The sequence below is a fragment of the Kogia breviceps genome, chromosome 19 (assembly GCF_026419965.1).
Source record: "Kogia breviceps isolate mKogBre1 chromosome 19, mKogBre1 haplotype 1, whole genome shotgun sequence".
Taxonomy (NCBI): Eukaryota; Metazoa; Chordata; class Mammalia; order Artiodactyla; family Physeteridae; genus Kogia; species Kogia breviceps.
Window position 1 is genome coordinate 37926571 of NC_081328.1, and position 24924 is coordinate 37951494.

At 44.2% G+C, this 24924-nt stretch overlaps 1 protein-coding gene across 2 annotated transcripts; it reads left to right on the forward strand.

Moving 5' to 3' along the window:
• The first annotated feature begins 1033 nt into the window (after positions 1–1033).
• Positions 1034–21996, forward strand: CASC3 (CASC3 exon junction complex subunit). 2 transcript variants are annotated; one of them, XM_059047398.2, is made up of 14 exons: positions 1034–1368; positions 1722–1749; positions 2096–2133; positions 13672–13830; positions 13920–14071; positions 14629–14805; positions 14973–15658; positions 17003–17067; positions 17366–17480; positions 17722–17820; positions 18074–18288; positions 18902–19024; positions 19202–19265; positions 20305–21996. In XM_059047398.2, the coding sequence occupies exons 1-13, from the start codon at positions 1138–1140 to the stop codon at positions 19223–19225; spliced, it is 2112 nt and encodes a 703-aa protein (XP_058903381.1). In that variant the 5' UTR covers positions 1034–1137; the 3' UTR covers positions 19226–19265; positions 20305–21996. The 2 variants fall into 2 exon arrangements, with proteins under 2 accessions (XP_058903381.1, XP_066878022.1); XM_067021921.1 differs by lacking the exon at positions 17722–17820 and having other exon boundaries at positions 1038–1368.
• The last annotated feature ends 2928 nt before the right edge of the window (positions 21997–24924 follow it).

The window sequence follows — 24924 nt, forward strand, 5'->3', positions numbered from 1 at the left end:
TATTAAATCACACATCCTCCATTTTGAACTCAGGCAGTTGGTTTCTGGAAATGTATTTACAAGTTGTCACATTTGACCACTTGTTTAACCAGTTGAGATCTGTTTGGATCCTGATTATATCTCTGAAGGCATTCAGAATACCTTCTAGTTTCATATTGTCTATAAATTTGACAAACATCAGTATCCTTAACCATAGCATTTGTAAAAGCATTACACAGGACAGAATCCTGTGCTATTGATAGTGACCTTTCTCTGGTGTGTATTATTAAAATGTGTACTCCCGTAGGTGCACTAATAGCTTACGCTTCTTATATTTATGGTACAAAACAAATACACCGATTTTTTTCATTGCTGAAAAATGTGTTGCCAAAATCTCAGCATTCCCTCATCTACCCGTCTGGCATGCCCTTAACAAGAAGGAAATCATGTCAGGATATTGAACCAAATGCCCGTTCCTATGATTACCTTTTTTCAGTCGGTTCTAAAATCTTGGTAAGATTACCATCATACCAGCCTGCACTTTGGAAGAGGTGATGGCTGGGGTGGGAAGACACGTGAAGAGGGAAGAGTAAATGAGAATACAGGGAAAACACTGTAGTGCTGCAACACTAAATCCTCGGGCTTCACTACGGACAACTGGTTTCTCCTCCACCCTTTAGCTTAAAATGGGCTGGTGTAACAAATCTGATGCAGCACAACGACTTCAGAGGTTTCCCTTGGTTCGTGATTTTACCAAGCAAACGAATTCAGTCAAACGATCTGCTTCGAAGGTAGGTAGAAACGAAAAAGAAACGCCGCAGTGAAGCTGTGACAGGTCAACGATATCCACTAGGAAAGGCCAAGATGGCCGGGCGTGGAGCCGAAGGAGGTTGCCCGAGTGCAACTCCCCTCGCCCGGTGCCCTACAGGGGAAAGTCAGGGGCCACGCCACGCCCCCTCACGTCACCGATTTACGCAATCCCGCTCGCCCGCAAACTTGCGGCAGCGCGCCAGCCCCGCCCCCAGCCCCTCCCTCTGAAGAGCGGGGCGACCAGAGCCGCAAGTGAAGCATGCTGGGACCAGGTCTCGAGCCTCCCGGCAGCCCCTGCGACGGGCGGGGTACGTCAGGAGCTGGCCGGCGGCGGCCGTTTTCCGTAAGATGGCGGACCGGCGGCGGCAGCGCGCTTCGCAGGACACCGAGGACGAAGAATCTGGTGCTTCCGGCTCAGACAGCGGCGGTTCCCCGGCGCGGGGCGGCGGGAGCTGCAGCGGTAGCGCTGGAGGCGGCGGCAGTGGCTCTCTGCTTTCCCAGCGCGGAGGCCGAGCCGGGGCCCTTCATCTGCGGCGGGTGGAGAGCGGGGGCGCCAAGAGCGCTGAGGAGTCGGAGTGTGTGAGTGCGCGCGGGCGGGGCGGGCGGGGTGTAGGTGAAGATGGGAGGCTGGGAGTTGACGGTAGATGCTGAGGCCTAACATGTTCGAGAAGAGAGCTATCCCAGTGCGGTTTGCTTCCGGAGCCCCAAGCGAGGAGGAGCGGTTTGTGGGGGGAGGGCAGAGCTTCTGCGGATAGGAAGTGGATGTTTATTCAGAAATTGGTACTGGAGGTGAATAGACGGGACCTTCCTCGGATGCTGCTTGTTAAAGATGTACCTTTCCTCGTCTCCCTTTCCAACCATTTTGTATTCAGTTTTCAGCTCTCACCCTCTGGAAATCACAGAACTAACCCATGTCTTCTCCTTTCCTTCAGGAGAGTGAAGATGGCATCGAGGGCGATGGTGAGTAGCATCCTGACAGAGTTGTTTGCCCATAAACTCAGGTCAGCTGTTTCCAGCAACTGACATCCTCTCAGACTGTAAGGTTTGGGGGGAGGATGCCACAAAGTGGCTCCTTGTAGCATAGAGCTTAAAAGCATACGTTTTAGCAGTATGATCTTGGGGAAGTCAGAGTCACTCTTTGAACCTGTTTTCAATCTGTATATGGGGACTGTAATTTTATCTTCCTTATAGGTTGAAGTCAGAATTAAATGAGAGCTTTAGCTTGATTCACAACAGGCAGTCAGGAGATGTAATTATAATAATTTATGTTGAATTTTTTTCTTTACATGTTGCTGTTTTCTTTCAGCTGTTCTCTCGGATTATGAAAGTGCAGAAGACTCAGAAGTGAGTGTGATAGTTTCTTTTTCCTATGGTGTAGGTTGGAAAGTGTATTTTAAAAACTGTACACACCTGTGGTTCAAAAGTACCATCACCTACTTGTTACTCCTCTTGTGCATTCTTCATTTGTGCTTCTGAAAACTGTTATAAAGGGTCTTGTTCAATTATAGGGAGGGAAGCTTGGTGTAAGCCTCTTCAGGCCACATGTGTTACACTGTTAATAGCTGGCTTTTCACCCTATCTAAAGGAAATTAGGTTCTAAATAAGAGAATGAGAACATTCTGAAGCCCTTTACAGGTTGTTTGACACTCCATTTCATGATACCTAGGTAGAGAAGCCAGCCAGTTGGATATTTTTTCTGAGTATATCTGAAGACCCTAAAAGGGTAGGATTCTGAGTGGTTTGTGTCAGAAACATTTCTCAGTTTATGGATAAGGTTTTCTGTCTTTAGCAGAAAGTTTCCCTAAGCCAAACGTTTGTGAACTTACTTGTTTTGATTGGATAAACTACTAGAGATGCTATCAGAATGGCTGTTTGTTTCCTGGAGTTGTTGAACGGAGCCCTGAGATATAAGGAGGAATTGGATTGTGGATCAAAGGTTCATTCTATAAATTGTATAGAACTGTTGCTACATATTAGACTTTCCATTAAGCCCTGGAGCTGCAACAGTGAACACTATAACAAAGTTCTTATCTTTAGGAATCTTACATCTTAGTAAGGAAGTCAGGCAAACATTGAGGCAATCATAGGACTTGGTGACAACTGCTAGGGGATAGGGTTAAGTAGGATGTTAATGGCCGGGTACTGAGTCCATCTTAGGCAGTCAGAGGAGAATGAATTGGAGTTAGCCAGGCAAGCCATGTTCTAGGGATAGGGAACAACCGCTACAAAAGCCCAGAGGCAGGAGAGAAGATTAAATATTTGGAAACTTGAAAGTAGTTTGGTGTGGCTGGAACGTTGTTGGGACAGGATGGATACAAGAAATAAGGGCATATTAGTGAGTAGGGGCCAGATCATGCAGGGATTACTTGTTCCTTCTCTTTATTAAGTGCCTGCTCAGTGCCAGGAGTTGTACTAGGCACTGGAATAAAAGACAGGCATGGTTCTGCCCTCATGGAACTTAGAAGTACATTCCAAGTCAGAGGGGGAAAATATAGACAGTTAACTAAGTAATTACAATAATGTTTGGTAAATGCCATGGTATTGGAAGCACAGGGTGCTTTGGGAGCACATAGCAGGGGCAACTACTGGGTTTAGGGTATTTGGAAATGTTTACAAGAGTGAATGTTGAAATAGACACCTGAAGGGTGAGTAGGAGTTAGCCAGGTAGAATTTTCTAAGCAGAGGGAACAGTGTGGAAAGAAGGTCTAGAAGGGATGGACTGCATGGTGAGTTGGAGGATATGAAAGGTTTAGTACGACTGGTGGTAAGGATGAATCTCAGTCCAAATTTTAAAGTACTTTATAAACCAGGTTGAAAACTATTTGGATTTTATTCTAAGGAAGTAAAAAAATGTACCAGGGTTTTAAACAAGAGTGTGATATGGGTTATGAATTAGACTTAAATTTTAAAGCAGTGTTTGTCAGCTCCAGGGAACACCTACATGAAAAAATCCTACTGAAAATCTTGCAGAGGGAGGGAAGACTCAGACATTTGTATGTTAACAAGATCCCAGGTTGAGTCACAGTAATATTTTAGAAATATTATTTATATAACCATTATTTTGTGTGCAGTGGGGAGAGTTGATCAGAAGAGAGCAAGACTAGAGACAGAAAAGCTAGTTAAGGAAGCTACTGTGGAAGTCTAGGAAAGTAGTAAGTGTGGCATGGAGTGGAGTGGTGGCAGTGAAAATAGAAGTGGACAGCACTGACAGTTATTTAGGCTATAGAATTGACAGAATGTGGTGATTGATGAGATGATTTATTTTCTTTGAAGTCAATGGTAAAGTTATCTGCAAAGAGTAAAAAGGAGATAAGAGGTTTTGGAGTGAGGAATGTTTGCAGTAGTCACTAGAGAACAGGAACATCAGAAAGACTGCCAGGCAGTATGGAGTGTTCAGTGAGGTTTGGTGATTGTGACTTTATAGGAGTTTACCGTTCTGTGTGTAAATGAGTTTGGATGTTACTCTAACAGCAAAGAAAGAAAGGCTGTTGGAGACTTAAGTGTGGAGGATGAATTGTGGATGAGGCAAGACTGGAGACAGAGCTGTTAAAAGGTTATTAGGATAGTCCAAGGAGTGTGAGGGTGCCCTAAAGAAGGGACATGGCAGTGGCACTGGCAAGACATAGGTTTGAGAGATAGTTCGGTGATACTAACAGAACTTCTTGATTGATTGAATGTGGAGCCTGAATTAAGATGAGTCAAAGGGATGCCCAGGTTGATGAATGGTGTTACTCACTCACTAAGAAATGGACCACAGGGGGAGGAGATTTCAGGAAGGACAGTGTTGGGTTAAGTTTTGGATGTTTTGAGATTGAGGAACATGTGGGACTTTGATGTGGCAATATCTAGTATATATTGTCTGAAATTTAAGAGAGAGGTGTAGTACTTCTGTCAGATAGGGCAGTCACCAGCCAAATGTGGCTATTTAAATTAATTAAACTTAACAGGCTTCCCTGGTGGCACAGTGGTTGAGAGTCCACCTGCCGATGCAGGGGATGCGGGTTCGTGCCCCGGTCCGGGAGGATCCCACGTGCCGCGGAGCGGCTGGGCACGGGGGCCATGGCCGCTGAGCCTGCACGTCCGGAGCCTGTGCTCCGCACGGGAGAGGCCCACGTACCACACACACACACAAAAAATTAATTAAACTTAAAAGTTCAGCTCCTCAGTTGCAGTAGCTACATTTTAAGTACTCAGTAGCCACATGTGCATAGATAAAAACATTTCCATCATCCCAGAAAGATCTGTTGGACAGCACTTGTCTAGATTAGAGAAGTAGACTTGATATCTTGCCTTTCATTGTAATCTATTACTTGCTTGAATTTCTTGTTGATTACTAACTGTATATACCTAGATGATACACTTTAGTCTTGCCTATTTCTTAAATTTTGTTCTATCTCTTAGTCTACAGTTTAGTTTTTCATCCCTTTCTTTTCTTTACATTGTATCCATTGAAAAGATTTTGATGATCACTCATTCATAGTACAACTCAGCATTCTCTCTCTGTCCTTTGTATTTCTTGCAAATTGTCTTTCCATGATATCCTTGGAAAAATACCAGTGTGACCCAAAGCTTTTATCTTGCACGGGACTGACTGATGAACACCTGATTTTCTTTCCCTTATAAGTCACTTCCTATTTTTGTCTAGATATTCCCAGTATATTTTCTTTAAGGTCCAATAAATTTATTAGAATTTGTCCTGAAGTTGGTCATTCTGGATCAGTGTTCATAGATATGAGATGTGCTCTACAGTATGTCATGGAACTTCTATCCCAGTATTCTTTTCCTGTCTTCAATGTTTGACCCTTCCTCTGTAATCCTTTATATCTGTTTCTTCATTTTCTGTTGATTTTTTTTTTTTTTTTTTTGCGGTACACGGGCCTCTCACCGCTGTGGCCTCTCCCGTTGTGGAGCACAGGCTCCGGACGCACAGGCTCACAGGCCCAGCTGCTCCACGGCACATGGGATCCTCCCGGACTGGGGCACGAACCCGTGTCCCCTGCATCGGCAGGCGGACTCTCAACCACTGCGCCACCAGGGAAGCCCTTTCTGTTGATTTTTAAATATTTTCTTCCTTTTCACTTTTAATTTATCATATAAGGCATTATTGTTGTGTTTATCCACGCTTGTTTGTGTTCCTTCTAGTTTTAGACTTTGTATTTGAAATGAATTTTTTTAAATTTCTAATATCTTCCTTTGAATGAATGAGTTCTTTCATTTCATTTTTGGATTTTTCTAATTCTGACTGATGTTCTTTCATGCCTTATATAATATTAATGTCTTTTTTGCTCATTTTGAAATAGAAGTTACAATTTTGATATGATATGCATGTCTTTTTGGCATGCTTTCATTGTACGAATGCTATTCTACTTAATTTTTTCTCTCATAGCAAGTTTTTGTGGGATTTGATCTCTGTATTTTTCCTTTGTTGATTTTAAAAATTAATTTTCCTGATCTTTTCAAAGGAAGTACGGCTCAGAGTAACTTTTTCTAACTTCATAGAGCTCCCTCTTCAGTTGTTTTTCTGTAGTGTTAAAAAATATGTATGATGGCTTGCTTTCTGAGATTTCCTGCTTTTGTTCCCTTCTCTAACTTGTTTTGGACCTTCTTTTTCCTTCATTCATTTTATCCCTCTTCTGCTGAATTTGATTCTCTTCTCTACAGTTTTGTCTTCAGTGTGTTACTCTCCTAGAGGGGAGCCCTGGCAGCCAGATTGGTTTTAAGATTTCAGAAGGGTTAGACTGCTCTAACCCTTTCAGACCTTCTTACTGCAGGACACTTAAACTCACGTTCTATTGGAGACAGTAAAACCCCTTCTGGTTTCAACTGTTATTCTCAGTTTTGCTTTCTATTGACCACCTATTGACTAGTTCAGGGTGCTCCTGTTTTCAGGTCCATTTAGTGCTCTCTGCCTTTGCTAGCACTGATACCAATCTGATGCAGGTCTTGTGGCTGTTGATGCTTTGCTCTTATGTGCTTATATTTTGGGTCCTGGGGGATAGCTTGTAACCTAGTTTTGTTGTAAATGTTATCCAGAGGGTTTTGATCTTGCTCCCATTTCATGTGGAGATTTGAAGAGATCAAAAACTATGCTGCTGTCATTTTCCCAGAATCCTCCAAGAAAATTTTTTAAAGAAATTAGCCTATAAAGGGGAGGCTAGAGAGCCGGTAGCTGGAAAGAAGGCTGTAACGTCAAGAGAGCATTTGGTATTATTTTTTAAGTTGGAGAATAAAGTATGGCTAAAGGTTGAAGAAATCAGTAAAAAGGGAGAGAAAAGGGAGGGGATAGGTAATGTGTGTATTGGTGTCCTTGACTGAGTACATGAGAAGAAATAGGAAACAGACAAGAAAAACATCTTCCATTGTAATTATAGAGAAGTGGGAAGGAAATGTATATGGGGAGGAAGCTGGTGTACCCTTTGTTTTGTTTTCCTTGTGAAATAGAAGGAAAAACGTAAAGAATGGTTGTTGGTGGAAGGGCAGTGTAGGAATTGTGAGACTAAAGGAAGTTTGAGTAGTTGAAGTTGGAGGTGGCACTGATGGGTGAAGTTGTATGATTTTTATTTTATTTTTTAACTCCCTTTAGTGATGATCAGAAGTCTGGTTGTAAACTCAGAAAAAGCAGACAGTTAGTTGATCCAGTCTTGGGCACATAGGAGTAGGGGACTTGAGGGAATTACTAGTAGTGATTGAAATGAAGGGGTCACAGAGTTGAGAGAGGAAAGTGAATGTGGGAAAGGACTGATCGGTAGGGAAAAGGTAGAAATGTCAAGGGAGTAGATGACTTAAGAAATTGGAGACTAGAGAGTAAAGGAGTAACTGGGGAAGAACAGGAATAACAGGCAGGGTTTTGTTTTTTTTTTTTTAACAGCTTTATTGAGATATAATTTATGTGCCATTCAACTTACCCCTTTAAAGTGTACAGTTCTATAGTTTTTAGTATATACAGGTATGTGTGACCATTACCACAGTCAGTTTCAGAACATTTTCATCACTTCAAAAGGAAATTCTGGGGACTTCCCTGGTGGTGCAGTGGTTAAGAATCTGTCTACCAATGCAGGGAACATGGGTTCGATCCCTGGTCCAGGAAGATCCCACATGCCACGGAGCAGCTAAGCCCGTGTGCCACAACTACTGAACCTGCGTTCTACAGCCCCTGAGCCACAACTACTGAGCCTGCGTGCCTCAACTACTGAAGCCCATGCACCTAGAGCCTGTGCTGACCAAGAGAAGCCACCACAATGAGAAGCCCATGCACCTCAATGAAGAGTAGCCCCTGCTCGCCACAGAGAAAGCCCGCATGCAGCAACAAAGACCCAATGCAGCCAAAAAATAAATAAATTTTTTTTAAAAAGTCCACATCAAAAAAATCTTTAAAAAAAAAGGAATTCTGTACCCTTTAGCTGTCACTTTTCCCCCACAGTTCCTCCATCCTCATTCACTCCAGCCCTAAACCACAAACCTACTTCCTGTGTCTAGAGATTTCCCTATTCTGGCCTTCTGTATGAATGGAATCATATATTATATGGCAACATAATATAATATGACTGGCTTCTTTCACTTAGCATAATGTTTCCAAGGTTTTCATCCAAGTTGTAGCATGTATCAGTACTTCATTCCTTTTTTTTTTTTTGGCTGTGTTGGGTGTTAGTTGCGGCATGTGGGGTTTCCGTTGAAGCATGTGGGATTTTTCTTTGCAGTGTGCGGGCTTCTCTCTAGTTGTGGTGTGCGGATTTTCTCTCTAGTTGTGGCATGTGGGCTCCGTAGTTGGTGGCGCACAGGCACTCTTGTTGAGCTCAGTAGTTGTGGCGCACCAGCTTAGTTGCCCTGTGGTATGTGGGATCTTAGTTCCCTGACCAGGGATCAAACCCACGTCCCCTGCATTGGAAGGCAGATTCTTTACCACTGGACCACCAGGGAAGTCCCCTGTACTTCATTCCTTTTTATGGCTGAATGATACTACATTGTATGGATATACCACATTTTGTTTATCCATTCATCCATTGATGGACCCTGAGTTTCTGGTTTTTTTGTTATTATGAGTAATGCTGCTGTAAACATTAGTGTACAAGTTTTTGTGTGGTTGTATGTTTTCATTTCTCTTGGTTATGTACCTAGGAATGGAGTTGCTCAGTCATGTGGTAACTGTTTAATTGTTTGAGGAATTGTCAGACTTTTCCAAAGCAGCTGCACCATTTTACATTCTCAGCAGCAATGTATGGGAATTCCAGTTTCTCCACATTCTCAACAGCACTTATTATTGTCTTGATTTTTTTTGATTCCAGCCATCCTAGTAGGTATGGAATGATATCTCATTTTGATTTGTATTTCCTTGATGAGTAATGATGTGGAGCACTTTTTCTTGTGTTTATTGGCTATTCGTGTATCTTCCTAGAAGAAGTGGCTATTCAGATACCTTGTCCTTTTTTTAATTGGGTTTTTTTTTATCACTGCATTGTAAGAGTTCTTTATATATTCTAGATATGTTTCTTATCAGATATATGATTTACAAATACTTTTTCCCATTCTGTGTGTTGTCTTTTCACTTTCTTGATGGTGTAAGGTTTCAGTGTTGATGAAGTCCACTATATCTGTTTTTTCTTTTGTTGCTTGTGTGTTTGGTGTCATATCAAAGAAGCTTTTGCTGAATCCATGTCAAATGCAAAGTCATGTTTTCTTCTAAGAATTTTATAGTTTTGGCTCTTATATTTTAGGTCTTTGATCCATTTTGAATTAATTTTTGTGTAAGGGGTGAGGTAAGAGTCTAACTTCATTCTTTTCCATGTGGCTTTTTAAAAAATATAATAAATTTATTTATTTATATATATATATTTGGCTGCATTGGGTGTTTGTTGCTGCCCACGGGCTTTCTCTAGTTGCAGCGAGCGTGGGCTGCTCTTCGTTGTGGTGCGCGGGCTTCTCATTGTGGTGGTTCCTCGTGGAGCATGGGCTCTAGGCTCACGGGCTTCAGTAGTTGTGGCTCGTGGGCTCAGTGGTTGTGGCTCGCGGGCTCTAGAGTGCAGGTTCAGTAGTTGTGGTGCACAGGCTTAGTTGCTCCAGGGCATGTGGGATCTTCCCAGACCAGGGCTCGAACCCGTGCCCTCTGCATTGGCAGGCAGATGCTTAACCACTGCGCCACCAAGGAAGTCCCCCATGTGGCAGTTTTGATCAAAGTCTGGAGTGTTTAAATTTAAGATTTTTAAAAGTAGATCAGGTTTACTTAAAAAAATGTATATAGCAGTTCCAGGTAAGACTGGTCTGAAGTGTGTACATGGAAGTGGATGACTAAAGTGGAGGTGAAAACTGAGCTCCTTGCCATAGTCTTCAAATTAATGACAAGGTGGACCCAGGCAGAGGCATAGAGGTACAGGTTTCCCCCTTGGTCTGATAGAGCGTCCCTGTGAAACCTTTTGTAAGCTGAAATGGCTTAAAGAAAGAAGCAATTACCTTAGGACATATCTTGCCAAGAGATGCACAAAATAAATCGACATAAAGCACGGATGCTCACAGACACAGTTCAAAGCTGTGGCAGCTTGATGCTGAGAGGCTGAGTGTAGTTCCCAGGGCAGGAGCTTGGTGGTGCCACTCTTTCTGCTTGGGGTGTGGAGCTGCCAATATGACAGCTCACTGCAAAACAAAACACTGAGTACAATTTTCACTTTTGCCTTTTTTCTTAAAACAAAAATTCTCTTCAAGTTTCTTTCAGTTTGTGAAAACAAGTGCTACTGTAGGTCTTTCATAAAAGTGAAGTGGTGTAATCCAAACTTTCAAGCTAGGTGATAGGAGCCTCAGAGAAGCAGCAGTTTAAAATGAGGTGGAGTTGGGATTAGCAGATACAAACTGGTATATATAGAATGGATAAACAACAAGATTTTATTGTATAGCCCAGGGAACTATATTCAGTATCCTGTGATAAACCGTAATGGAAGAGTAGGAAAAAGAATGTTTATATATGTATAACTGAGTCACTTTGCTGTACAGCAGTAATTAGCACATTATAATTCAACTATTCTTCAATAAGTAATAAATTAAAAACAATAAAAATTTTAAAAATTTTTAAATGAGGCAGAGGAGTTAGATCTGGGAGACATTGAGAATGAGGAAGATACCAGCTCGACCTCTTACTCTGAAATATGTGGGGAATGGAAAAATGAGCTAAAACCTTTGCATGAGAATTCTGCCAGGGAAGTAGTTGCTTCAATGGAGAGCTAGGCTTTAGGGTTGGGAAGGGTGTTCACTGAGTGGGAGAGTCAGCAGTAGGGGAAAGGGTTTTGATGTCAGCCCATAGCTGAAGAAGCTTGACTCTAGGGTAGCACCTTGGCTTCCATTACACCAGATTTTGATGCTAATTTGGAGTCTCAGCACTGTGCTATTTGTATCTTTCTGTCCTGCCCTGGAAACAAAATTAGTTTCTCATTTGGAATAAAAGAGTTGCCTCATTTGACATTCCACCACAGACTAAGAGGAGATAGAGCATAAAACAAAGTTCTCTCATTAATCATGCTGATACTATTTTAAGGTGTTTGAATTCAGTCAGTGTTGGGGCGGGGCGGTGGGGGGGAGTAGTGAATTAAGATTGCATACACACCAAGCAAGACTTTTTTTTTTAAGATGAAATCTTTATTATTATTTTTTAGAAATATTTATTTATTTGCTGTGCCAGGTCTTAGTTGTGGCATGTGGGATCTAGTTCCCTGACCAGGACTCGAACCTGGGCCCCCTGCATTGGGAATGTGGAGTCTTAGCCACTGGACCACCAGGGAAGTCCCCCAAGCAAGATTCTTGCAATTTCTGCTACAGAACCTGCAGGGAACATAGGCCAAGGAAAGAACTGAATGATTACCACCCACCTATTCCCAACTCAAGAGGAGAGAAAACTTCTTGTGATTGAGGGGAAATGGGAAGAATCAAGGGTACTTGGTTGTTAAAAAGCTGTAGGTAAAGGCGTGGTTCTCATAGTGTGTGTGTGGTCAAGCAGTCTCCCTGAACTCTGTGGTTTCATAGCAGTGTCACCTTTCTGGGACTCCTAACCCAAAACACTTAGAGGCCGAAATACCCTGATGCTGAGCAGAGAATAAAGGGGAAGGGGAATTAATTGACTTGTCTGGGCCAGTCAGGCAATCTCAGCCCTATTTGAAAAAAAGATCAAAAACTTAGAGCTTGAGAGCTGCTTGTTTCGTCAGGAATCTCAGTGAGTATCTTTGATCAGATTCCTGAGGCCATCCTGGACCTGGAGTCAGGAGAGGGTCTGGTACAGATTGAGTGTCAGACCCAGTAGGAGAATAAGAGACCAGTGTACACGAATCTACCAGGGGGGCAGAGGTATATTGGTACCCTTACATGTTAACCCAGCAGTGGGGACTAAACCACCTTCCCTTGAATCCATTTCTCTGTGTCCTCATAGGTCTCTAAACCTACCTCCCCTGGCCTATAGCTCTGCCTCCTTAGGTCCAAATCTTGGAAGGACAAGGATATGACAGTAACTTTGTACGGCCTAAGGGACCATTCTTTGTATGGGCAGACCTAACACTTTATATGTCACAAGCAGGATTATCCGGTTTTTTCTTTGTTTGTTTGTTTGTTTAATTGAAGTATAATTGATTGGATTATCCAATCTTGCTGTGCTAAGAGAGGGAAGAAAGTGGAGAGGAGAGAGCATTTGGGCTTTAATTTTCTTCATTTCTCAGGTGCAGTGATAGTAGAAGTTCTTCTAAAGTTTTCCAAGTCATAGTTTTATAATTTTATCATTCTGGACAGAGTTGTTGGCTAAGGGGCTCTCATGCTACAGAAAATTTAGTATTTATATCATAGACATAAAAAATGTAAGCCACTCTTTCCCAAATTGAGAGTAATAGTGCCTTGGGAAATCATGGAGTTATTATAAAGGGTTGCAAATTCACTAGCTGTGTTCTCATTATCTGTAGACCAAATCGACATCTCCCACCTTTATGAACTACTATTATTGAATATATATATGAATTAATAAAATAGAAATGTATTTAAAAGTATTATTCAGTGTATAGCAGTTGTTTGTCATTACATGTTTTCTCAATTTGTGGATACTATACTGAGCTATTGTCTCATGGGGATCCATGAAAATTTTAGATCCTAAAAAGGGGTTCACATAATCTAAAAGGTTGGGAATCTCTGTTCTAAGCCATTTTGAGATGAGAGAATTAACAACTTGAGTTAGAGTGTAGTTATTAGGCACTGCATGTTTAAGAGACAATTCATTGAGAGGGAGAGAAATTATCAACAAAGATAAAGCTCCTTCTGTATGCTAGACACTTAAAGCCTCCCATCCATATCCCCTGGGCTTCTTCCCCAGAGGCCGCCACTGTTTTTGGTTTTTTTTTTTTCTCCCAGTTTTATTAAGGTATAATTGACATATAGCACTGTGTAAGTTTAAGGTGTACAGCATAATGATTTGACATCATGAAATGATTATCACAGTAAGCTTAGTGAATGAAAGAGGCTGCTGCTGTTAACAGATCCTTGCATTTCTTCCTGGAAAACTTACAGGAATCTATATAAACATATATATTTTGGCCACACTGCACGGCTTGTGGGATCTCAGGTCCCTGACCAGGGATTGAACCCAGGCCCTTGGCAGTGAAAGCATGAGCATGGAGTCCTAACCACTGGACTGCCGGGGAATTCCCTGTATTTATATATTTTTAATGTGCTTTTAATTTTTTTAACAATTTCTGTTCTCTAGAAATTTTAGTAAGAATATTGATGTGTTTGCTTTTAATTCTTACATTACAGTAAAATTTGTTAGAAAATGTTTTCCTAAAGAATGGAAACTTTTTTTTTAAAAAAGGAAAAATTTAAAATACACCATTCAGATCTTATCTCCACAGCTGACAGGGAAACTTTTTTCAGGGTGATGAAGGGGAGTACAGTGAAGAGGAAAACTCCAAAGTGGAGCTGAAATCAGAAGGCAATGATGCTGCTGATTCTTCAGCAAAAGATGAGAAGGGAGAAGAAAAGCCTGATACCAAAGGCACTGTGACTGGAGAGAGGCAAAGTGGGGATGGACAGGTTAGTACCCACCGAAGGCCTCCATTTGGGTTCTGGAATAGGAGCTCTTAACCTTGGAGTGAGTAAGCAGTCCTTTATCTGTCCGATAGGAGAGCACAGAGCCTGTGGAGAACAAAGTTGGTAAAAAAGGCCCTAAGCATTTGGATGATGATGAAGATCGGAAGAACCCAGCATACATACCCCGGAAAGGGCTCTTTTTTGAGCATGATCTTCGAGGGCAGACTCAGGAGGAGGAAGTCAGGTAACAGCCACTTGCTACTGCTCTGTAATATGTTAGTATGTATTTAGTGCTTACTATTGAAGTATATGCCAGGCCCTTTGCTGAGTGTTTTACTTGTATTATCTCATTTACTGTTCACAACATTTTAAGGTAAGTACTGTGATTATCCCTCTTGTACAAATGAGGAAAGTAAGGCTTGGAATATTTAGTAACTCTTGGTGGGGGAGCTGGGATCCAAACCCACACTTCCACTGCCTTCTTTAATCTGAGGCTCAAAACCTCTGGGATTTGAAATACTTGCATAGGTGGCCTTATAGGAGAGAGATGTTTCCAGAGTGCTGAGTAGTTTGAAGTGAAGTCTCTCCTCATTTCTGTTCCTGTTACATTTGAGCCCAGCAGGCCCTGAGGTGCTGTGATTCACTCTTGCTTTTGGAAGGCCTGTTTTGTATAGCCTGTCGGGGAAGATGGAGAGAATACCTGAGTAACTACTGTTTCCCTGCCCAACCCTGTTTATTTCATGAACATCTTTACTTGGCAGAATCTGCCAACCTAAGACACTTTTACCTGGTTTCAACCAGACCCAAGGGACGTCAGCGAAAGCTATGGAAGGATGAGGGTCGCTGGGAGCATGACAAGTTTCGGGAAGATGAACAGGCTCCAAAGTCCCGACAGGAGCTCATTGCCCTTTATGGCTATGACATCCGCTCAGCTCACAATCCTGATGACATCAAACCCCGAAGAATCCGGAAACCCAGGTGAGGAAATTTTGGAGCCTACACTATTGATATTTACAGGAGAAAATCTCTGCTTTTTAAAATGCTATTCTGGCGCATAATTGGGTGAGGAATATGGGAAGTCTCCCTGACCCTCAGTTTATGTCTCTAGTTGTCCCTTTTGTTATTTCTCTGTTCCATTTGTTCAGGTTTGGGAGTCCTCCACAAAGAGATCCAAACTGGATTGGGGAGCGGCCAAATAAGTCCCATCGCCACCAGGGTCCTGGGGGTACCTTACCACCAAGGACATTTATCAACAGGAATGCTGCAGGTACTGGCCGCATGTCTGCTGCCCGGAATTACTCTCGAATTGGAGGCTTCAAGGAAGGTTGTGCTGGTTTTAGGCCTGTGGAAGCTGGTGGGCAGCATGCTGGCCGGTCTGGTGAGACTGTTAAACATGAGACTAGTTACCGGTCACGGCGCCAGGAGCAGACTCCAGTAAGGGATCCATCTCCAGAAGCAGATGCTCAAGTGCTTGGCAGTCCTGAGAAGGAAGAGGCAGCCCCAGAGATACCAAATCCTGCTCCTGACACTGCACCACCAGCTGCCGACAGGCCTATTGAGAAGAAATCCTATTCCCGGGCAAGAAGAACCAGGGTCAAAGCTGGAGATGCAGTCAAGGTTGCAGAGGAGGTGCCCCCTCCACCTGAAGGGCTGACCCCAGCACCTCCAGTCCCAGAAACTACGCCTCCTCCACCTGCTAAGACTGGGAACTGGGAGGCTCCAGTGGATTCTACTACAGGTGGACTTGAACAAGATGTGGCACAACTAAATATAACAGAACAGAATTGGAGCCCAGGGCAGCCTTCATTCCTGCAATCACGTGAGCTTCGGGGTAGGTACCTTAGGGATAGGGACTCGCTTTTTCCCCTTTGTATCATTGGACTTAGGGGCATGGACTTATGTCTCTCAGGGTTGTGGTGTCTGACAATATCTTCATTAACTTCAAGAAACAGATGGATTCATAGGTATATTCATTCAAAAACCTCAGAGCAGTTTTATCTATTGCACAAGACTACCCCACTACTTTGCTTACTATTAACTTTGCTAACTATTAACAGTCATCAATACTGAGCTCCTGAGTACAGAATCCTTTACCAGTTGCTGTAGAAAAAGTGGAAGAAGGCAGTGTTCTTCTTATTTGAGTTAATGGTTAAATGTTTGAAGGCAGAAACTGCATTTGAATTTGGATGAGTATCTCCTAATCTTTTTGAAAGGAAGGCCTCTCTAATTTTCTCAGTCTTCTAGAGCCAGGCTGCCCAGTAGAACTTTCTGTACTGATGGTGCTTTTGAATACTTGTAATATGGCCAGAGTGACTGAGAAACTGAAGTTTTAATTAATTGAAATTTAAATAACCACATGTGGCTAGTGGATATCCTGTTGGACAACATAGTGCTAGTGACTAGGACCTATCTACCACCCCTCTCCCCCATCCTTTTTTTCTTCCTCCAGTCAGATAGATCAGAGGATCTTTTCCTTAGTTTCTGAAATCTTAATTCGAACTCAAAGATTGGAAATCCTCATTTGGACTGGCAATTTCTGCATTCTTATCTGGTGTGCATAATTTTTGAACACTGAAAACCAGGGTAGCCTAAACTGGACCTGGAGTTGATCTTTGGATAGAGGAGTACACTCTCCTACCAATGCCTTATTACCATTGGAAGACAGTCTCTAGAACATTGCCTTTTGTCCTGAGTCATCTTCAGCCAGAGGGAAATCTCTTCCTATACTTCTAGCCCAGACCTCTGTGGCCAGGAATAATCAGGTAGATTTAGAACATCCTCCCCTCTCTAGTTGTTGCTCAGAGACTTCAGGGCTGAGATTTTTCAATATGTTTGATAATGTAATATGCTAATTATAACCTCCCAGGGATTCTGTGCAGGGAAATACTTGATGGGAAAATTTTGAACTTGCATTTTCTGAATTGCATTACTGAAGTAATTTTTTTTTCACGTTCAGAGCTTTTATTGCTATATTAAGGTGGCAGGCAGTGGGGGCAAATTTCCAAATGCTGGAGTTGACAGGAAGCAGAGATAGTTTAAAAGGAATTTTGTTAGTTTAAAGGAAGAAAGCCATTCCCCATGTTGGGATTCTTCAGCCTGTCACTTTCTTGATGGTATCTTGAGTCCCATTCACATCTGTCTGCTCTGCAGCAGTGACTTTTTTGGTGTATTACAGGTATGCCCAACCACATACACATGGGAGCAGGACCTCCACCTCAGTTTAACCGGATGGAAGAAATGGTACAGAAGGGGGAAAGGGGCACATGTAAGGGGTTGCATGTCACAGCTCATTCACTGTTTAAACTAAGTCAGTTTTCACATGTTTCCCTTTTAATTTGGGTCTCCCAAAATGTAGGGTACAGGGTTTGGGTTTAAATCTTGATATTTTTCATTGGTTTTTCAATTCTTTTTGCAAATGCTTTTTTTTAACACTGCTATGTACCAAGTAAGTGTTTTGCAGTACCTAAAGGAGGGTGGACATGATACGAGAGTCAGCCTTTTGGAAGTCTTCTTGCTCAGACCTCTTTCTTTATTTCAGGGTGTCCAGGGTGGGCGAGCCAAACGCTATTCATCTCAACGGCAAAGACCTGTGCCGGAGCCCCCTGCCCCTCCTGTGCACATCAGTATCATGGAGGGACATTACTATGATCCATGTGAGTTTATTTTTATTGTTGGAGTATCTTTCTTGGCAGGGTGAAGTGAACTAAGAGACCAGCCTCCTGCCTCCTGAATTTCCTTTCTGACCTCTCCTTGTGGTTAACAAACATCCTCTGGTTGCTGTTTTCTTCACATGGAAATGAGAACATCTTTTCAAAGGGCTTGGGGGACAAGGAGACTTGTCCATGTGATGTGAAGAGTGAGGGTTTATGTGAGTCCAAATGTGATATCTTACAGTGCAGTTCCAGGGACCAATCTATACCCATGGTGACAGCCCTGCCCCACTGCCTCCTCAGGGCATGATTGTGCAGCCAGAAATGCACCTTCCCCACCCAGGTAAGCTTTGCGCCTCTGCTTGTATGCTTCCAGTACGTGAGGATATGTGTTGGGGGCTTCACAAACCCCATACTCTTGAGCTCTGTGCTGCTTGCTAATGAAGCTGGCCACTTTGGCTGCTTGGGCAACAAACTCCTCTTGGGTCCATCCTGAGGACTTCCATCCTGAGCAGTTTGTGGTGAGCAGTCCAGCCAGGCCATCCCATGGAAATGGTGTTACCTTTTATTTCAGTTTTTGTTTTCTTCTTGTCCAGGTTTACATCCCCACCAGACACCGGCACCTCTGCCCAATCCAGGCCTCTATCCCCCACCAGTGTCCATGTCTCCAGGACAGCCACCACCTCAGCAGTTGCTTGCTCCTACCTACTTTTCTGCTCCAGGCGTCATGAACTTTGGTAATCCCAGTTACCCTTATGCTCCAGGGGCGCTGCCTCCCCCCCCACCGCCTCATCTATATCCTAACACGCAGGTGAGATGGCTAATGAGATTTTCCTAAGTACACATCCTTTAAATCAGACAGGAATATAGTATGAGGAGAATGCTCAAGGAATTGGAGAGAACATTTCAATGCCACTGATTTGCATGTGGTGTCAGGACGCCTCTTTGTGGTCAGGAGCTAGAAATGCAGCTTATGTGGTGCCCATCATCTGTTTATTCTCTTCCATTTCTTTAATGGTGTTTCATTCAAGTATTTTAGTATGTCTTAGGTGGGCATGTCTGCTATTTATTCAACTGCATAATGAAGCTGTATTCTACTTACCAGCCCTACCCCTCCCTGTACTGTTTAACTCCCAGAAGGTTGACACCATGTGGTATCTGGAGTGTCACCACTGAGCTCAGTCTCTTCCATTTGTCAGCTGATGGTAGGAATTAGAGAAAGCTGAGTAGTACTTTGAAGAAGTAAGAACCATATTAGGACATATTAAGGTAGAGATGAATAATTATTTTAAAGGGGGGCAGCTTAGAGATTTAAAAAATTATAAATTCCCCAATGCTCTTATTTTTGTGCCTGAATAATATTTCCTGTTTATCATAGTTTGGATGAATTAATTCCTTTTCCTTCTTGCTTATTGGGGTCCCAGGCCCCATCGCAGGTATATGGAGGAGTGACCTACTATAACCCCGCCCAGCAGCAGGTGCAGCCAAAGCCCTCCCCACCCCGGAGGACTCCCCAGCCAGTCACCATCAAGCCCCCACCACCTGAGGTATGAGAGCTCCTAGGGAAGGAGCTCTAAAAAAGGGATGTTTAGGGCACATCCGACCTCAGTGGGCTTTCCTTTTCTTCAGATTTCCCTCCTTTTCTGGGTGTGTTTCTATGGAAAATGGTCTTCTTTTTTTTTTTAATAATAATGACCCGATAACAAATTCCAACTTTATTTCAGGTTGTAAGCAGGGGTTCCAGTTAATATGAATTTCTGAATATTTTAAATGTAACATCGTATAAAAGTAAGTGTACAACTTAATATGACTCAAATTCTTAAAACTAATGCGTATGCTTACTTGCTTAACAGTCACCTAATTAATGCTCTAAGTTGTAATCATGGGATATCTCAGGGGGAGGCTTAGAGGAGTCCCAAAATTTGCCAGTTTCTTTGTTTCATGAATGCACTGAGCAGGGTTGAGTAAAAACCACTGTTAATTTGGTAGCATTTTATTTGGGAAGCTGGAAGGAAAAAATGCAGGAGGGCATTCCTTATTAAGGAAAGGGTAGGGCTTCCCTGGTGGTGCAATGGTTGAGAATCTGCCTGCCAATGCAGGGGACACAGGTTCGAGTCCTGGTCTGGGAAGATCCCACATGCCACAGAGCAGCTGGGCCCGTGAGCCACAACTACTGAGCCTGCGCATCTGGAGCCTGTGCTCCGCAATAAGAGAGGCCACAATAGTGAGAGGCCCGCGCACCGTGATGAAAAGTGGCTCCCACTCACTGCAACTAGAGAAAGCCCTCGCACAGAAACGAAGACCCAACACAGCCAAAAATAAATAAATAAATAAATAAATAAATAAATTTTAAAAAGCCATTTCTTTTTTTTTTTTTTTTTTTTTTTTGTGGTACGCAGGCCTCTCACTGCTGTGGCCCCTCCCATTGCGGAGCACAGGCTCCGGACGCGCAGGCTCAGTAGCCATGGCTCACGGGCCCAGCCGCTCCGCGGCATGCGGGATCCTCCCAGACCAGGGCACGAACTCGTGTCCCCTGCATCGGCAGGCGGACTCTCAACCACTGCGCCACCAGGGAAGCCCTAAAAAGCCATTTCTAAGAAAAAAAAAAAAAAGGAAAGGGGAAATCTAAATTTGAGGTGTTATAGCAGAGCCAATTCTAAAGGTCGTGGAGGAGAAAGACCGTGGGGGTTTTGTTGTTTTGTTTTGTTTTAGGGATATTACTTTAATACACATTATTTAGAAATGTGGCTTTTTGAAAACAGGTTATAAATGCCCAAAAGGTCCACTAACACTTCCATGGTTCTTCTCTTTTTCTCACCCCTGTCAGGACAGCAGAGGTGAGAACCCAGGATAGAAAACAACCAGCTGTCTACTACCAGGAGGGCTTCGAAGATATAGGATGGCTCCTACCAGCAAGCAGCTGAATGGGGGGAACCCCTGCCTTCCTCTGAGGATAGGCTCTGTTGGAGAAAGGGAGAAACAAGTGGACTTCCTCCCGTTTTCAGTCTTTCTTTGAGTTGGCTGTGCTCAAAGGAGCAAAGATCCAGACAGCTCAGGCTTCTGAGTGTACGTCTAGGAACCCACATCTTTTGCTCTTCTTCACTTTCTCCTGGGAAATTCAAGCATCTGCTGCTCCCAGGGACGCTCCATCCTGTTTTGTTTTCTAAGATGTTCGTTTTTAAAGCCTGGCTTGCTATTCTTAAATTAATATTCCTTTAAACCCCACGCCCTCCCCTTCTCTCTCTCTGCCTTTAAATGAAACAAGTTCATTCTCTGGTTTGCTAGCTTCTCTGGGTTCCCTTTTGACTCTTCCCTGCATCCCAGATAATTGAGACCTTACCAGCCAGTCTTCCCTCACCAAGTCTACAAAGAGCTGGCCTCTCATTTTTGGTTGGCCTTTGTTATTGTATACTTGGACTCTCAACTCTTCTAACCCTATGGAAACATAGCTGTCTGCACAGAGTGTCCCGTTGTGGAGAAGATCTCAAAGTGTGTGGTAGGAGTCCTTCTTGACTTCAGTTTTTAGAATTCTGGGCCTCCATCAGTCTCTACTCTGGTAGACTTCAGTTCTCTACTAAGGGCAAAGTCTCAACAGTGGAGAGAGATGGCAAACTAGATGCTTTAGTGAGAAAGGGAGGGTGGAGTGAGACCCTTTGCACCTTAGGGGTGTGTATTCACACAGTCCTCAGGGCTCAGTCTTTGAGGTAAGTGGAATTAGAGGGCTCTGCTTTTCTTTACATCCTTTCTACCACACCCCTTCCAGTTGCTGTGGACCAACGCATCTCTTTAGAGGCAGATATTACCCAGCCAGCGGTCTTCCCTGTCCTTTGCAATTGCTCTTCTCCATGTCTTTCCTGCTACAAGTGTTTTAGATGTTAACTACCTTGTTTTCCCTAAGTTTTACTCCTGTCCTTGCAGACAGAGGATACAACACCTGGGCCTAAAGCCTAAGGAAGCCAATCACTTTTCAGGGCAAGGGCTCCTCCCTCCTTTCCTTCTTATCTATGGCACTGAACCACTCTCCTGCTGCTTCTTTGGAAGAGATTCCTGTTACTGCAGCACTTGTGACTGCCAGGGGTAACTTGGCCATTGTCCCTGTCCTTCTACGGAACCTGAGGGAGAAGGTGGCAGCTGTGTCTCTCCCCAAGTAATGTCACTAATTCTCTTCCTTCTCTTCAGCAGCTGGCTTAACCACTCTGAGTCACAGGGGTGGGAGGGGAAAGAGGCACTCAAGCTGTAACCCCCAAGGAGGAAACAACTAAGAGATTCTTCCAGGGGTGGCTGATGGTTGTACCTTTCGTAGGCTGTTCCCTTTGCCTTAAACCTGATGTCTCCTCAAGCCAGTGGGCCACATGCCCAGATTCCCAGACCTTAAGACACTGTGACAGTTGTATCTGTTGGTCCACTGTGTTTTGTTGAAAGAGTTTCTCCATGTGTATTCTTGTTTGTTACTGTTTTAAAGGGTACACATATGTGATTGGCATTGTGACTTGGAGAAAATAAAATTTAGACATGTAAACTTGGCTCCTTTGCCAGTGTTTTGCATGAGTCTTGATTTGGGAGGGAGGGAAGGGTACCCCCTGATTCCCTAGATTTACAGTCCCAGCTTGAGCCAACTCAGAATTGTGAAATGGAAGCCCACAGAGGTGAGGACCCCCTATGAGGCCACAAATGACTGTACTCCCTATTAATTTTCTTAACCCCGTTGCCACATAGACACCAGGATACGCAGTCTCTTAGATTGGAAGTTCAAGGGACAGAAAAACTAGTGAGATGTTGCTTACCTACATGAACAGCTAGTAACCCTCATGCCTTCCTTTGTGTTTGGCAAGTAAGTTTCCCAGGGTGATGCCCCACATGTCAGTACAACTGTACCAGGTCTTGGATGAGGGGAAGGTGCAAATAGCTAGCTGTCCCCTTGGAAAATTTGCGCTGGCACTGAAGTATCAAGGACCACAGTCTAAGAGAGAGGCTCCTATCAGTCTTAGTACAAGTCAAGAAGAGGGGCAATTGAAAGACCAGCTCTGGCTCACGCTCCCAGTTACCCAGGCCACTTGGTAGCTAGCTTTGAGTTGACTGTTTCCTCCTCCAGATCCACCAGATCCTGAGTGGTGTGGAAGTTTACTACAAAGGCTATCCCTGGTGTGGGGAAGCAGGTGAATTCAGTGTGGAGCTGACAGCATCTGTCCTTGGGTCCCACAAGTCTGTACACTGGGGGCATGGGCATCATGGTGCATCTTAAAATGACAGTTGGGACTCCCTCCTGTACCCTTTGGTGCTGCTGCCACAGCCGGAGAACCATTGACTCTTCCGACTCTTCTGACCCTCGGCCCTAATTCCTCTTTGATTCATGTCCGTTTACTTACCTTCTGCCCTGCAGAGTGATGGGTAACTATGGGCCTGATCTCTTGGGGTCATCCAAAGAATGCCAGCCAGCCTTGGGGGTGCGTTGCTGGCAGGAGGAATGAGCATGATATTTCCCCCTCACCCCTGCCTCTTGATTCTCCAGTCCTGCAGTTAGATCCCATTGCTCTGTCTGTTGCCCTGGTAACCAGCTCAGCAAGAAGAAACTCAAGCTCAGCAAAGCCCCCAGGTTCTCTGCCCTCCTGGCCTGCCTCTCAGTGGGCAGAAAGAAGGCGAGTGTTAAGGGGCAGACGGATCTGCCTTAGGTAGCCCTGCCCTATCCCATTCCATGGGATAGTCCATGGGCTGGGCCCTCACAGTTTTTTTGCCTCCGTCTCCTCACAGGTGTTAATCGTACTACACTCCCTCCCTCTATTTCTTCATGGAGTGTAGATGCCCTGCCAACAATCCTCCCCACAAGGTCAGCGCACAGGCCCTGTGGGAGACTCAGAAGAGCCAAGGACTTAGAATCCCCAAGTTGTCTCCCAGCATCTGCAGCCCACTTAGGTTGGGTTGTCCCTCTAGGGCTGTGATTTTCAACCCTGGCTATATGAATCACTTGGGGATCTTTTAAAAAATACCATAAACCTTGGCCCTACCTCAGAGATCTGATTTAACTGATTTGAGGTGTGGCCTGGGGAACAGTATTTTTGAAAAGTTCCCTGAATTACAGTGTGCAATTGGGGTGAGGACCACTGCTGTTCTAGGAGGACCATAACTCGATGCTGGTTTTCCTCTCTGATTCAAGGTCTTGAACTTAGTCTATGCCTGACATGCTTGAGTAGTTGGAGGGTGCTGAGGTCCTGTTTCCCCACATTCCAGTTTCCAGAAGTCTCTCTGACCCTTTGATTTGCAGCCCCTACACCCTCCACACTGCCCAATTCTTCCCCCTTCCTAGCCGACAATCCCAAATCCTGCCCAGAGAGGACGTTACCAAGGCAACCAGTTTAATCTGGTAACTGTGGCATGTGCTGGGAGTGGAGCCCTCCCCTCTTCTTACTTGGTTCATAAAATGCCTGGGGAGCTCCAAGCCATTCCAGCCAGTTTCCCCTCTTAACCCCAGGGATATTAGGGTATCCAATAAAGTGGGTCCAGGAAACTGATACTTTGATCTTTATTCTAGCTTCTTAGCCAAATTGTGCTCTCCTTTTTTTTTACTGTTCCTTTTTGCAAATCCACAAACAGATGGGTGTGCAAAGCTTTATTTCTGTGAACACATGCTCTTGTACACGTAGGACCAGATAAGCACACACAGTGACACATGTGTAATACACACCCTATTCAGTTCTACCACCACTCCCAGCCTTTAGCATTCCTGTCCCTGCCTGGTCTGTGCACGGTAAACAGAGGTGGGGCATTGTCCAAGGAACCTCGACCCGTCTGTTGCCTGGTGCCACTCTCCCACCTTGTTACCTTAACCTTGATGTGCTTACACTGCGTGTGTCTCTATACACCCCTCCTCCTGGGACAGTGTACCCTTAGGGACAGAATGCTCTGGGCATAGGATCAGGAATAAGGATTATTTGGAGTGCAAATTCGGTACCACTTTCCCCACTCCATGGTTATGTCACCTCTGGAGGGGCTCTCTACGCCTGATGGTGTTGGTTGGCAGTTCGAGAGCTTGTCACCCATCTCCAGGGCTCTGCTTCCTCCTGCTGCCTGTAGGCTCAGGTGCCCTTGTGCCCCTGGTCTCCTCCTCCACTTGCCTACCGTCTCTTCTCTTCACCCTAATTAGACCTGCCACAACCTGCTGCTCCCTGCCTGGCTCCTACCTGCCTGCCAGTACCTGCCTCTCACAGGCCAGGCCCTCACCACCTATGGTGCCCTACCAGAAAGGGCAGATGGGTACCACCCCCAGTTCCAATGCCAATCCACCCGAGGCCTTTCCATCCCTTCTTACAGAAGCAAGATAAAGACCACATATTCCAGTGAGTATGGCAACAGAGCACACAATCGAGATCGAGAGTGATGGACACTCAATCAGCAATTTTTGTAGGCCTCACCTGAATACAGGTAGGTGAGTCAACGTTCAGCCTGGTTCTTT